The sequence below is a fragment of the Hypanus sabinus genome, chromosome 9, assembly GCF_030144855.1.
Source record: "Hypanus sabinus isolate sHypSab1 chromosome 9, sHypSab1.hap1, whole genome shotgun sequence".
Taxonomy (NCBI): domain Eukaryota; kingdom Metazoa; phylum Chordata; class Chondrichthyes; order Myliobatiformes; family Dasyatidae; genus Hypanus; species Hypanus sabinus.
In genome coordinates, this window is record NC_082714.1 from 163,637,078 (window position 1) to 163,652,448 (window position 15,371).

The 15,371-nt window shown below is 46.9% G+C and overlaps 1 protein-coding gene across 2 annotated transcripts in view; it reads right to left on the minus strand.

Annotated features, from left to right (window-relative positions):
• LOC132400003 (angiopoietin-4-like) overlaps positions 1-15,371 on the minus strand; it is a 107,197-nt gene that overhangs the window by 20,379 nt on the left and 71,447 nt on the right. For both annotated transcript variants that reach the window (XM_059981045.1, XM_059981044.1), the window contains exons 7-8: positions 14,766-14,932; positions 7,287-7,417 (exon numbers count right to left, since the gene is read on the minus strand). In XM_059981045.1, coding sequence (XP_059837028.1) covers positions 7,287-7,417; positions 14,766-14,932 — 298 coding nt within the window. The remainder of the gene's footprint in view (positions 1-7,286; positions 7,418-14,765; positions 14,933-15,371) is intronic.

The window sequence follows — 15,371 nt, forward strand, 5'->3', positions numbered from 1 at the left end:
TGCACAGATTGACTTTTTGGTTAAGAAGGCATACTGTGCATTGACCTTCATTAACCTTGGGACTGAGTTTAAGAGCTGAGAGGTAATGTTACAGTTTAATAGGACCCTGGTCAGACCCCACTTGGAGTATTGTGCTCAGTTCTAGTCACCTCATTACAGGAAGGATGTGGAAACTATAGCAAGGGTGCAGAGGAGACTTACAATGATGTTTCCTGGATTGGGGAGCATGCCTTATTAGAATAGGTTGAATGAACTCGGCCTTTTCTCCTTGGAGCGATGGAGGATGAGAGGTGACCTGATAGAGGCGTATAAGATGATGAGAGGCATTGATTGTGTGGATAGTCAGAGGCTTTTTCCCAGGCCTGAAATGGCTAACATGACAGGGCACAGTTTTAAGATGCTGGGGAGTAGGTACAGAGGAGATGCCGGGGGTAAGTTTTTTACACAGAGAGTGGTGAATGCGTGGAATGGGCTGCTGGCGATGGTGGTGGAGGTGGATACGATAGGGTCTTTTAAGAGCCTCCTGGATAAGTACATGGAGCTTAGAAAAGAAGAGGGCTATGGGAAGCCCCAGGTAATTTCTAAAGTAAGTACACATTCTGCACAGCATTGTGGGCCGAAGGGATTGTATTGTGCTGTGGGTTTTCTATGTGTCTATGTATCTACGTTTAGGGCCAGGAGAACACACAAAAGGTTGGAGGAACTCAACGGGTTAGGCAACATCTGTGAAGTGGAAAGAGCCGTTGATGCTTCAAGTCAAGTCACTTTTTATTGTCATTTTGACCATAACTGCTGGTACAGTACACAGTAAAAATGAGACAATGTTTTTCAGGACCATGGTGTTACATGAAACAGTACAAAAACTACACTGAACTACGTAAAAGCACCACAGAAGAAAAACTACACTAGACTGCAGACTTACCCAGGACTGCATAAAGTGCACAAAACAGTGCAGGCATTACAATACAGGCTTCCAGTCATGACGAGGGTATTAGGGTAACATAGTGGCACAGCATGTAGAACTGCCAACTCACAGCCCTGGAGACTTGGGTTCAATCACTGTCCGTGTGGAGTTTGCACGTTCTCTTTGTGACTGTGACAATTTCCTCTGGGCGCTCCAGTTCCTCCGGAATTCCAAATCCTGACCCAGAAGGTTAACAGACTCTAGCGATATTTAGAGCGGAGTTTGACAGGGTTTGTTTAGCAATGGAGTCAAAGCTTAGAGTGAGAATGGGGTTGAGAGGGATAATAAACAGCCATAATGGAACAAATGGCCTAATTCTCCTCCAGCATCTTATGGTCTTATGGTACGTTGCCCTTACTGTGTAGGTGGGTGGGAGGATCCAGGGAATTTAATAAAAAGATGGAACAATAAAATAGGATGAATGTTTAAATATTAAAGATTAGCTTTATTTATCACATGTGCATTGAAACTCTGGAACATACAGCAAAGCTGCAGTTTTCATCAAATCAAATCAGCAAGGATTGTGTTGGGCTGCCTATTATCAGACTTCCACCTCCCACAACTCACTAACCCTGACCTCTATGTCTTTAGAATGTCGGAAGAAACTGGAGCATGTGGAGGAAAGTCATGGGGAGAACGTACCAATTCTTTACAGACAGCAGTGGGATTTGAACCCTGAATGGTAACCACTGGCTTTGTAATAGTCAACACGTACAAACAAGCTGGATGAACTCAGCAGGTCGGGCAGCATCCGTTGAAAGGAGCAGTCAATGTTTCGGGTTGAGACCCTTCGTTAGGACTAAAGGGGGGGATGCAGGGGCCCTATAAAGAAGGTGGAGGAGGGTGGAAAACCAATCAGAGGAAAGATCAAGGGGTGGGGGAGGGGAAGCAGGGAGGGGATAGGCAGGAGAGGTGAAGAAGGAATCTAAGGGGAAAGCACTATGGATAGTAGAAGAAGGCAGAGTCATGAGAGGTGATAGGCAGCTAGAAGAGGAGGCAGAGTGAAGGTGGGATGGGGGAAGGGAGAAGGAGGGAATTACTGGAAGTTGGAGAATTCAATGCTCATACCAAGAGGCTGGAGACTACCCAGATGGTATATGAGATGTTCCTCCAGCCGAAGCTTGGTCTCATCATGGCAGTAGAGGAGGCCGTGTATGGACATATCCAAATGGATATCCTTTGTAATAGTGTTACATTAACCAGTACACTACCATGCTGCTTACATTGAGTGTTTGATTGTAGACCCAGTGTCATTTGGCTGAAGGGCTCATTTCTTTGCTGTAAGGTTCTCTGACACAGAGCTGATGATGTTTGGGCTGGGGTTAAACTGAAGTCCTGTCTACCCTCTCAAAAGTGTGTGGAAGGTCCCACTACACTGTTATGAAGAACAGGAGAGCTCCTCAGACTGTCTTCAGGCCGATAGTGATAGCATACCATCAACAGTTCAGATTACCTGGGTCACGATTCTGACTCCTATTCCCTTTCCTTTCCAGTCCTGATGAAGGGTCTTGGCCTGAAATGTCAGCTTGTTTATCTCCCTCCATAGAAGCTGCCTGACCTCCAGTTCCTCCAGTATTTCGTACATGTTACCTGGTCATTGGTACTTCTCTCCCCGTGGGATCTTGCTATGTACAAATTGGCCTCTGCATTTTCTACAAGAATGACTTCTCCTTATGGCCTGCCTCAGCAGCTGTTGCTATAGTTAGGGGTACAGTGACAGATGCGTAAGGTGCTACAGGAATGCAAGTCTTTCCTGTCCCAGATGAGCAGGATTGGAATGTAATTTGACACAGGTACTCTTAGTGACCACTTTATTAAGGAAGGCAAGTGCAATGTTAGCATTTATTTCGAGAAATTGAAAAAGCAAAGATGTAATACTGAGGCTTTATAAGGCATTGATCAGACTGCATTTGGAGTGTTGTGAGCGGTTTTGAGCTCCTTATCTAAGAAAAGATGTGATGGTATTGGAGAAGGTCCAGAGGAGGTTGACCAGAATGATTTTGGGAATGGAAGGGTTAATGTATGAGGAGTGTTTGATGGCGCTGGGATTGAACTCACTGGAGTTTAGAAGAATGGAGGGGATCTCATTGAAACCTACTGAATATTGAAAGGCCTAGATACAGTGGACATGGAGAGAATGTTTTGTACAGTGGGGGAGTCTAGGGCCCGGGTGGGGGGGGGGTGAGAGAAACAGCCTCAGATTAGTGGGTTGTCCATTTAAAACAGAGATGAAGAGGAGTTTCTTTAGTCAGAGAGTGGTGAATCTGTGGAATTTATTGCTTTGGATGGCTGTGGAGGCCAAGTCTTTGGGTATATTTAAAGTGGAGGTAGATAGGTTTTTGATTAGTCAGGGCATCAAGTTTTATGGAGTGGAATCAGGAAAATGGTGTTGAGAGGGATAATAAATCAGCCATGATGGACTGGTGGAGCAGACTCAATGGACTGATAAGCCAAATTCTGCTCCTATCTTTTATGGTTTTATTAGGTATGTAGCCGATTCACTTCAAGGTTCGATGTGTTGTGTGGTCAAAGATATTTTTCTGCACTTGTAACGTGTAGTTATTTAAGTTACTATCACCCTGCTGTCAGCTTGATCCAGGCTCCCCATTCTCCTCCGACCTCTCTCATTAACAAGGAGTTTTTGCCCACAGACCTGCCACTCTCACCATTCTCTGTAAACTCTAGAGATTGCTGTGCATGAAAATCCCAGGAAATCAGCGGGTTTCTGAGATATTTAAACCATCTGGTCTGGCACCAACAATCATTCCACTGTCAAATTCACTTAGATCACATTTCTCCACATTCTGATGTTTGGTCTGAACAACAACTGAGCCTCTTGACCATGTCCGCATGCTTTTGTGCATTGAGTTGCTGCCACATGATTGGCTGATTAGATATTTGCATTAATGAGCAAGAGCTAACCCTTCCCTCGCACATAGCCCTCCATTTTTCTATCATCCATGTGCCTATCTAAGAGTTTCTTAAACATCCCTAATGTTTTTGTCTCTTCCCCCACCCTGGCAGGACGTTCCAAGTGCGCACCATTCTCTGTGCAGGCCCTTTGCTCACAATGTTGTGCCAAACTTTTAACCCACGCTAGGATCAATCGAGTCCTTCCCTTCTACATCTCACATCACATGCCCTCCCCTGTGAAACTTGCAGCTTGTTTGATTAATTTCCTGGGCTCTCGTAACTGTCCGAGGAGCTGTACTGACCGCTGTTTAGAAGACCATAAGAGATGGCAGCAGATTAAGCCATTCTGCCCATCGAGTCTGCTCCACTGTTAAATCATGGCTGATTTATTATTCCTCTCAGCCCATTCTCTGCTTTCGCCCCGTAACTTTTGACAGACTTACTCACCAAGAACCGATTAACCTCCACTTTAAATATATCCAATGACTTGCCCTCCATCTGTGGCAAAGAATTCTACAGATTCACCACCCTCTGGCTAAAGAAATTCCTCCTCATCCCTGTTCTAAAAGAACACCTCTCTGTTCTGAGGCTGTTATCTACGGTCTTAGACTCTCCCACTATAGGAAACATCCTCTCCATCTCCACTCTATCTAGGTCTTTCAATATTCGATAGGTTTCAATGAGATCCCCCCCTGCATTCCTCTAAACTCCAGAGAGTACAGGCCCAGAGGCATCAAACACTCTTCATGTGTTAACCCTTTCATTCCTGGGATCATTCTCATGAACATCCTCCAGACCCTCTCCGATGCCCCCACATTCTTTGTTAGAAAAATAATATTTGGTTACCATTGCAGTTTTATTCCTAAATGTGCCATCTCCATGGCGACAGTAAATGATGTGCAGTACTCCGTTCAGTGTGAGCTGTGGACAGGGTTACAGGGTCACAGAGAGAAAGGCAACATGTGGAATTTAACTTGTACATTGCAAACTCCCACAAACGGCCCTGGATGCATGATAGAACTGAAGGGGAATTGAGAACGCAAGAATGGGATCAGGGTGAATGGGAGGATGATGGTTGGCAACGTACACAAAATGGTGGAGGAATTCAACAGCTCAGGCAGTATCTATGGAAATGAGTGAACAGTAGACAGTTTTGGGCCAAGAACCTTCTTCAGGAATAGAAAGGAAGGGGAAGGACGCCAAAATAAAACAGTGGGGGGGGGGAGGGGAAGGAGGATAGCTAGAAGGTGATAGGTGAAGCCAGGTGAGTGGGAAAAGTAAAGGACTGAAGATGAAGGAATCTAATAGGAGAAAAGAGTGGACCATAGGAGAAAGGGAAGGGAAGGGAGAGGTATAGGCAGCTGAGAGGAGGGAAGAAGTCTGAGTAGGGAATAGAAGAAGAGGGGAGGGGTGAGGGAATTTTTCTTTGCTGTAGGGAGAAATCAATATTCATACCATCAGGTTGGATGCTACCCATGTGAAATATAAGGCGCTGCTTCTCTACCATGAGGGTGGCCTCATCGTGGGTCAAGAGGAGGCCATGGACTGACATGTCGCAGTGGGAATGGGAATTAAAATGGTGGGCCACTGGGAAGTTCCACTTTTGGTAGATGGAGCAGTCCCCCAACTTCTGATGGGTCTCACCTTTGTAGATGAGGCTGCATCGGGAGCCTTGGATACAACAGATGACCCCAGCAGATCTGCCGGTGAAGTGTTGCCTCACCTGGAAGGACTGTTTGTGGTCCTGAGTTGTGGTGAGGGAGGAGGTGAATGGGCAGGTGTCACACTTGCTGGGAGGGAGATTAGTGAGCAGGGACGAATGGACAACGGATCACAAAGGGATCGATCCCTGCAGAAAGCAGAGAATGGGGGCAAAGTAAAGATGTGATGGGTGGTAGGATCCCTTTGGAGATGGTAGTAGTTGTGGAGAATGAGGTGCTGGATATGGAGTATCATGATGTGGTAGGTTAGGACAAGAGGAACTCTATCCCTGTTAAGGAGGCAAGAAGAAGCAGTGAGCGTGGATGCCTGGGAAATGGGGGAGATGTGGGTGAGGGCAGTATCAGTGTTGGAGGAAGGGAAACCCTGTACTTTGAAGAAGGAGGATACCTCTGATGTCTTGGAAAGGAAAGTCTCTTTCTGGAAAAAGATTGGCAGAGACACAGAAAAGGGAATAGCATTGATGGTTGGTGCAGATTAGATGGGTGATGGGCCTGTTTCCCTCTTGCACAAATATCCAAGGATAGGGTTAATTCAGTTTTTCCGTGGGTTATTGCCAAGAATTTCCTGGGTTTGGGAATGGTTCTCCTAGACTCTCCCACAATTAGAAGCATCCTATCCATGACTACTCTGTCTAGGCCTTTCAATATTCAATAATCTTTAACAAGATCCTTCCCTGTTCTTCTAAACTCCAGCGAGTACAGGCCCAGTGCTATCAAATGTGCCTCAAATGTTAACCCTTTTATTCCCAGCACCAAGCTCCTCTGGACCTTCTAGAATGCCAACACATCCTCTCTTAGATATGGTTTGGGTCAAGTGACCTGTTCCTGGAACTCGTGCCTGGTGGAACACAGTCAGTTAGAACTTTTGCAAGGGAATCGATAGGCAGAGGGAAAGACATGATGGAAAGGGGCTGATAGGATTGCTGTACTGATTGGTAAGTCCCCTATCTGTGGAGTATCTGGGTACTTTGTCATGATGATATCCCATTGAGGAAGTACCTGAGTGTATGGAACCAATTGCCCTCCCTGCAGCCCCCAAGGAAACGCTGACTGTGTTTCAATCCTCGTGGATGCAGCCTGACCTGCTGAGTATTTCCTGCAATTTGTTTAGATGTTTGTAGATCCCTCGGTTCTAGGGCATGGTAGCATAGCAGTTAGTGTTATGCTTTACAGTGCCAGTGATCAGAAGATCAGGGTTCAATACCCGCCGCTGTCTGTAAGGAGTTTGTATGTTCTCCCTGTGACCGTGTGGGTTTCCTCCGGATGTTCCAGTTTCCTCCCACATTCCCAAGATGTTTGAGTTAAGGTTAGTAAGTTGTGGGCATGTTATTTTGGCACCAGAAGTGTGGTGAGCTTTGCGGGCTGCCTCTCAGACTGTGTTGGTCATTGACACAAATGGCACATTTCACTGTATGTTTCAATGTACATGTGACAAATAAGGCTAATCTTTAAAAAAGAAGTATTTTACTTTATATTTTAGCTGAGAAAATGAACAAAGACAGGAGGAAGATGGAAAAGATACGAGACAAAGTGCCTCTTGGTAAGTATGTTTCAATATATGTGAACCAAATAAATCCAATCTTTAATGTCTATACGGTTAAGTGTACGGTGTTGGGCAGGTGTACTGGCACAGTGACTTGGCGGGAGGGTGCTCAGTGGAGGATTGGGTTCAAGCTCTCCCCACCTACCTCCGGTCAGCAGCCGCGCACACTTGCAGCGGCAGTTGTCGTTGTCGGCGTCGCTGGTGCTGAAGCGGACATCGTGCGCGGTCAGGCTGCTCTGCTCTCCCGCCGTCCCACTGTAGCCCCTTAGGTACAATCTGGAGGGAAGAAACGGCAAACCGTGAGATGCTCGAGGCGCTCGCTGAGGGAGAGGACCCTCGGCTGGGGAGGGTAGTCACTTGCAGCAAGCTGGCGGGCTAGCACTGTGTCAGATTGGCATACGATACAGATCTGGGCCTCTAGTACAACTCACCCATTCTGACCAAGGTGTCAGCCCCATTTGGCCCATATCCCTCTCCAGCTGAGTAGCTGTCCAAGCAACTTTTAAATGTTGATACTCAAGTCAAGTCAAATTCATTGTCATTTAACTACATACATGTATTAACGTATAGAACCATATAACGTATATAGAAATGAGAAAAAGTTTCTCTGAATCAGGGCATAAAGTACAGTAGTACACATAACACATGATAATGTATGAAGGTAAAGATAACATCTACAGAGGAATCACACATAAATTACAAACTGAAGTGCGTTAACATTAAACATTGTAAGGTATGGAACAGGTTAGCCAGTAACACTTTGAGTATGATGCAGCAGGGAGTTCAGAAGCCTAATGGCCTGGGGGATGTTTCTCATCCTGACCATTCTTGTCTTTATGCATTGCAGTCTCCTGCCTGATGGTAGAAAGTCAAAGAGGATGCTGGATGGATGGGTGGGATCCTGAATAATACTAAGGGCCCTGTATACACAACACTTCTGATATTGTACCTGTGTCAACCACTTCCTGTGACAGCTTGTTGCATATACCCACCAATCTTTGAGTGCTTGCCCCTCAAATCCTCTTTAAACCTTTCACCTCTCACCTTTAATCTGTGCCCTCTAGTTGTTGGTTCCCTTTCCCTGGGGAAAAGACTGAGTGCATTCACCCTGCGACCTTATACAACTCTACAAGGTCATAGAGTCATAGAGCACTTTGGCTGGTCCAGTTTGTGCTATACTATTATTCTGCCTAGTCCCATCGATCTTAACATGAACCATACCCCTCTAAAACCCTCCCATCCATGTACCTATCCAAACTTCTCCCTGGTCCCATCAACCCACACCCAGACCATAGACCCCATACCCCTCCCATCCATGTACCTATACAAACTGCTCTTAAATGCTGAAATTAAGCCTCCATTCTATCATTTCCATTGGCAGCTCATTCCACACTCTCACCACCCTCTGAGTGAAGAAGATCCCCCTCATGTTCCCCTTAAACTTCTCACCTTTCACCCTTAGCTCCTGACCTCTGGTTGTGGTTCCATTCAACTGCAGTGGAAAGAGCTTGCTTGCATTTACCCTATCTTTGCCCCTCATTATTTTGAAATCAAATATCTCCTCATATCACTACATTCCAAGGAATAAAGTACTAACCTATTCAACCTTTCCCTATAACTCAGTTCCTCAGATCCCAGCAACAGTTAATCACCTACATTCCAAAGATTAATGTCCTAGCCTGTCCAACCTTCCCCTATAACTCAGGCCCTCAAGTCCCGGCAATATTCTCGTAAATCTAATGGTAGAATTCCTGTGTTGTTAAGGATCCTGAGCTACTGACCTGCAGGCAAGATTTCAAATCCCATTACAGAAGCTGTCAAATTCAAATAAAACCAGGATTAGAGGTGACTGTGTTGTGTGAGTGAGAGAGAGGAAGGGCATGAGCCAGTGACTGAGACAGGTAGAGAGATTGGGCTTTGAGATTCTGACAAAGCTCTGAGAATTTTACAGCAGGGATCCTAAGGCAGATGAGGGAGGGTGACTAGAAGTGCTGGGGCGGGGGATGGCGGAGGCTTGAAACAAAGGCCATTGTCAGGAGAGTTTTAAGACCATAATACTGTAGGACAGCACCATAGCATGGTGGTTAGCATGATGTTTTACAGTACGGGTGATCTGGGTACAATTCCTGCCGCTGCCTGTAAGGAGTTTGTATGCTCTCCTCGTCATGGAGTGGGTTTCATTGGTGTGCTCCGGTTTCCTCCCACAGTCCAAAGACAAACCGGTTGGTATGTTTCAAGTCAAGACAAGTCAAGTCAACTTTTATTGTCGTCTCGACCGTAACTGCTGGTACAGTGCTAGTAAAAATGAGACAACGTTTTTCAGGACCATGGTGCTACATGACACAGTACAAAAACTAGACTGAGCTACGTAATTAAAAAAACAACACAGAGAAAGCTACACTAGACTACAGACCTACACTGGACTGCATAAAGTGTACAAAAACAGTGCAGACATTACAATAAATAATAAACAGGACAGTAGGGCAAGGTGTCAGTCCAGGCTTCGGATATTGAGGAGTCTGATAGCTTGGGGGAAGAAACTGTTGATTGGTCATTTTAAATTGTTGTGTGATTAGGCTATGATTAAATCGGGAGAACTGCTGGCCAGTGTGGCTCAGAGGGCCTATTCTGGGTTGTATCTCAATAATTGACTAAATAAATAAAAAGACAACAGGGAAGAATTATGCCATTTGGTCCATCGAGTCTGCTTTGCAATTGCTTCATAGCTGTTAAATCTCTTAACCCCATTATCCTGCGTATTCCCCATAACCTTTGACGCCCTGACTAATCAAGAACCTATCAATGTCTGCTTTAAATATAACTAATCACTTGGCCTCACAGCTGTCTATGGCAATGAACTCCACAGATTCAACACCCTCTGACTAAAGAAATTCCTCCTCATTTTGAGGAGTGTTTGGATGAATATTATTGGATAAACAGTTTGCTTGACTGGCCAGTGGGCCAATCACATTCAGTATGGTTACCTTAGTGACAGTACCACAGAGCTGAATGTCACATGCAGTTCAAAACCACGCTACTGTTTGCTTTGGCTCCAGCATCGAGGAAATGTTCTCCAAAATAACTCCCAGATTTATTTACCCTTGGCCTGTATGTGTTTTACATGTGGCAATGATTCTCCGAGTCACAATCACTGCCTTTGGTTCCATCTCTTTCAACTCTTCTCTAATTCCCTCTGCCTCTCCCTCTGTCTCCCACTCTCTCTCCCTTACTCAATGTTGCTACACCTCTGGTAATTATCTCACTGTTTCCCTCTCCATGTCACTCTCTCACACTCTGTGACCCTGTCTCACTCTCTGTGTCACTCTCTCACTCTCCATGACCCTCTCTCACTCTCTGTGACTCTCTCCATGACCCTCTCTCACTCTCTGTGACCCTCTCTCACTCTCAGTATCACTCTCTCACTCTCTGTGACCCTCTCCGTCACTCTCTCTCTTTCTGTGACCCTCTCTCACTCTCAGTATCACTCTCTCACTCTCTGTGACCCTCTCTATGTCACTCTCTCACTCTCTGTGACCCTCTCTCACTCTCTGTGACTCTCTCTGTGACCCTCTCTCACTCTCTGTGTCACTGTCTCATTCTCTGTGACCCTGTCTCACTCTCTGTGTAACTCTCTCACTCTCTGTGACCCTCTCTCACTCTCTGTGACTCTCTCTGTGACTCTCTCTGTGATCCTCTCTCACTCTCTGTGTCACTGTCTCATTCTCTGTGACCCTGTCTCACTCTCAGTATCACTCTCTCACTCTCTGTGACCCTCTCCATGTCACTCTCTCACTTTCTGTGACCCTCTCTATCTCATTGTTTCACTCCCTGTGACAATTTCTGTGACACTGTTTCACTCTCTGTGCCCATCTCTATCTGTCCATCTCAGTATTTCTGGCACTCACTGTTCCTCTCTCTGCCTGTGACTCAATTCCTGTAACTCATACAACAAGCTGGATGAATTCAGCAGGTCGGGCAGCATCCATGGATCCATCAATGTTTCGGGCCGAGACGGGCCGAGACGGGCCGAGACGTTTCGGGCCGGGAGGGGGCAGGGGCCCTAAAAAGAAGGTGGGGGGAGGGTGGGAAGGAGAAGGCTGGTAGGTGCCAGGTGAAAAACCAATCAGAGGAAAGATCAAGGGGAGGGGAGGCAGGGAGGGGATAGGCAGGAAAGGTGAAGAAGGAATGTAAGGGGAAAGCACTGTGTAGTAGAAGAAGGCAGAATCATGAGCGAGGTGATGGGCAGCTGGAGGAGGAGGCAGAGTGAAACTGGGATGGGGAAGGGAGAGGGAGGGAATTACTGGAAGTTGGAGGATTAAATTCTGCCTGTGCATCCCTACATGTTCTCTCTGCCTGTGTCTCACTTGTTGTACCTATCTCTGCTTGTCGTACATCTTGTTCCTCTCTCTGCCTGCATCTCTCTCCCTGTTCCTCTCTTTGTATGTCTCACTTGTTGTTCTTATCTCTTGTTGTCGCACACCCTGTTCTTCTCTCTGCCTGTATCTCACTCCCTGTTCCTCTCTTTGCCTGATTCACCCCTGTTCCTTTCTGCCTGTCACATACTCCCGGTTCTCCTGCCAGTGTCTCACTCAGTGAACCTCTTTCTGCCTGTGTCTCCCTCCTTTATCCTCTTTGCTATTGTCTCACCTCTTCTCTCTGCCTGTATCTCACTCCCTGTTCCTCTCTTTGCCTGATTCACCCCTGTTCCTTTCTGCCTGTCACATACTCCCGGTTCTCCTGCCAGTGTCTCACTCAGTGAACCTCTTTCTGCCTGTGTCTCCCTCCTTTATCCTCTTTGCTATTGTCTCACCTCTTCTCTCTGTCTGTGTCTCTCTCCCTGTACCTCTCTTTGCCTGTCTCTGAACCTTGTTCCTTCTCTGCCCTGTTCTACTCTCAGTTCCGCTCCTTCCTGTGTCTCACTCAGTGTTCCTCTTCCTGCTTGCGTCTCACTCCCTCTTCCACTCTCTGCCCGTGTCTCACTCTGTATTTCTCTGTCTGCCTGTGTCAGCATCCTATTTCCTCTTTCTGCCTGTCTCTCTCCCAGTTCCTCCCTCTGTCTGTATCTCACTCCCTGTTCCAATCTCTGCCTCTGTGTAACTCATTGTTCCACGCTTTGAGTGTGGGTCAATCCCTGTTACTCCCTCTGCCTGTATCTCACTCCCTGTTGCCATCTCTGTTTGTGTCTCAATCCTGGTTCCTCTCTCTGCCTGTATCTCACTCCCTGTTCCTCTCTCTCTCTCTCTCCCTGTATCTCACTCCCTGTTCCTCTCTCTCCCTGTATCTCACTCCCTGTCTCTCTCTCTCCCTGTCTCACTCCCTGTTCCTCTCTCTGCATGTATCTCACTCCCTGTTCCTCTCCCTGTATCTCATTCCCTGTTCCTCTCTCTGCCTGTGTCTCACTCCCTGTTCCTCTCCCTGTATCTCACCCCCTGTTCCTCTCTCTCCCTGTATCTCACTCCCTGTCCCTCTCTCTGCCTGTATCTCACTCCATGTTCCTCTCTCTCCCTGTGTCTCACTCCCTGTTCCTCTCTCTCCCTGTATCTCACTCCCTGTCTGTCTCTCCCTGTGTCTCACTCCCTGTTCCTCTCCCTGTATCTCACTCCCTGTTCCTCTTTCTGCCTGTATCTCACTCCCTGTTCCTCTCCCTGTATCTCACTCCCTGTTCCTCTCTCTGCCTGTGTCTCACTCCCTGTTCCTCTCCCTGTATCTCACTCCCTGTTCCTCTCTCTCCCTGTGTCTCACTCCCTGTTCCTCTCTCTCCCTGTGTCTCACTCCCTGTCCCTCTCTCTGTCTATATCTCACTCCCTGTTCCTCTCTCTCCCTGTATCTCACTCCCTGTCCCTCTCTCTCCCTGTATCTCACTCCCTGTTCCTCTCTCTCCCTGTGTCTCACTCCCTGTCTCTCTCTCCCTGTCTCTCTCTCTGTGTTCCTCTCTCGGCCTGTCTCACTCTGTTGCTTTTTCTGTCTGTCCTACTTCCTATTCATCTCTCTGCTTTTGTCTCAATCCATCTTCCTCTTTCTGCCTGTGTCTCGATCCCTGTTTCACTCCTTTCCTGTGTCTCACTATCTGTGCCCCTCTCTGTATTTGTCAGTCTTTGTGTCACTCTCTTTGTGACCATGCTTGAACAAGAACGGGCTTCACCTTCATTACACTGCCAGGATAGAGTTCATTTGGCCCCTCTGGTTTTTGCTAGCCCACTCCCACCTCAATCAGCATCACCTTCTCAGTCCTCCCTCACCCATCATACCATTGCTCTGTTAGTGACGTGAAGGAGCTGAAGGAACTCAGCAGGTCAGGCAGCATCTATGGAGGGGAATAAACAGTCAATGTTTCAGGTGGGGACTCTTCATCAGGACTGGAAAGGAAAGGACTAGAAGCCAGAATAGAAAGGTAGGAAGAGGGGAAGGAATACAAGCTGGCAGTTGATATGTGAAGCCAGGTGAGGGGATGGTGGGTGGGTGCAGGATGTGGATGAAGTAAGAAGCTGGGAGGTGATAGGTGGAAAAGGTAAAGCTGAAGAAGAAGAAGAAATCTGATAGGAGTAGAGAGGGGACCATAGAAGAAAAGGAAGGAGGAGGGGCTCCAGAGGGAGGTGATGGGCAGGCAAGGAAAATAGAAGGGAAGGGATGAGAGGGGAACCAGAATGAGGAATGGAAAGAGGGAGAAAGAGGCAAGGGGAGAAACCACTGGAAGTTAGAGAAATTGATGTCCATGCCATCAGGTTGGAGGCTCCCATGATTTCCATCATCTGCAGAATCTCTAGTGTTTAAGCTTTGTGTTAATTTGCTACAATTTATCTGGCTTCATTTGTCCCCATCTACCTAGAAGTTACATCAAGGTCATTCTGTGGAGAGATGTTTTACTAGACTTCCTCTTTGAATGGGCCTCCTAAAGGATTGTAACAAAGACAATAAATTGACTGGTTCCATCATTCACTGCTCCTAAGTTACACCGGCCACATTTGGAGAATGCCTGGCAATGGCTGACATGGGGAGTGTGCAGCCAAGTGCATTGTGATATCTCACAGCCTGAACCGTCCATTTCACTGTGGTAACTTTTACTGGGCCCTCACTGTCTGCTTCCAACCAAACCCACCACAGCACCTTCAATAAAAACAGAAAGCCTACAAAGGCCCAGTAGGTCAGGCAACATCTTTTAGGGGAAAGAGAGAGAAAGGGGAGTCAGAGAGAGAGTGAGAGTAAGAGAGTGAGAGTGAGAGTGATGCACCATCAATAACTCTCTCTGAGACGTAAAGGCGAGATATCGGCTTTTATTGACTGGAAGAAGGAACAAGCAGTGGTTGACCACCATACGACATCCTGGAGACAGAGAGGTTGGGCTCAGACCTCGATCTCCTTTATACAGGGGTCTGTGGGAGGAGCCACAGGAGCAGTCAGCAGGGGGCGTGTCCAGACAGACACACGTAGTTCACCACAGAGAGTGAGTGAGAGAGAGAGAGAGAGAGAGAGAGAGAGAGGGATAGAGAGAGATAAAGCGAGAGAGAGGGTGGGAAAAAACAAGAACGGAGGAGAGAGAGAATAGGAAGAGAAAAGGGGTGAGAGAGGAAGGAGAAGGGGAGAGGGAGATGGGGTTATTGTTTGGGGCTGGCAGACTCTGCAGTACCTGTATTTCTGCCTCTCACTGCTCAAGTGGAACTTCTCGTACAAGGCGTAGGCTTGGTTTTCATCCCAATCTCTCAGCTCAATCCGTAAGGAATGTGGCCGCTGATTAGTCAGCAGGTAGATGGCTTCGTTCCCCAGCCAGTGCTCAGCAGAGATGTCCCCGAAACCCTAGGAGTGAAACGGAACAGTGAGGCTGAGTGAGGGGCCACTAGGGTGCAATACTGGTGAAGAAATACAACGGAACTGATGTACAACACTGAACTGATTCCACAACCTACAGATTCACTGTCAAGGACTCGATAACTCGTCTTCTCAGTGTCATTTATTTGTCAGTTAGTTGTTTCTCACTCTTTGTGTGTGGTTTTTCATAAATTCTACTGTTTTTCTTTATTTCCTGTGAATGCCTGCAAGAAAGTGAATCTTGAGGTAGTATGTGGTGACATATATGTACAGTACTTTGATAACTTTTTACTTTGAGCTTTGAACAAGGAGGTAGTGGAGTGGCAGGTGAGATTAACACTGTCTCATGTTGATGGAGGTCTGGTCAGTTCTGACGCTGACTGCTGGGGTCTCGCAGTGTTAATAAACTGTGTATCTGTCCGAGAGC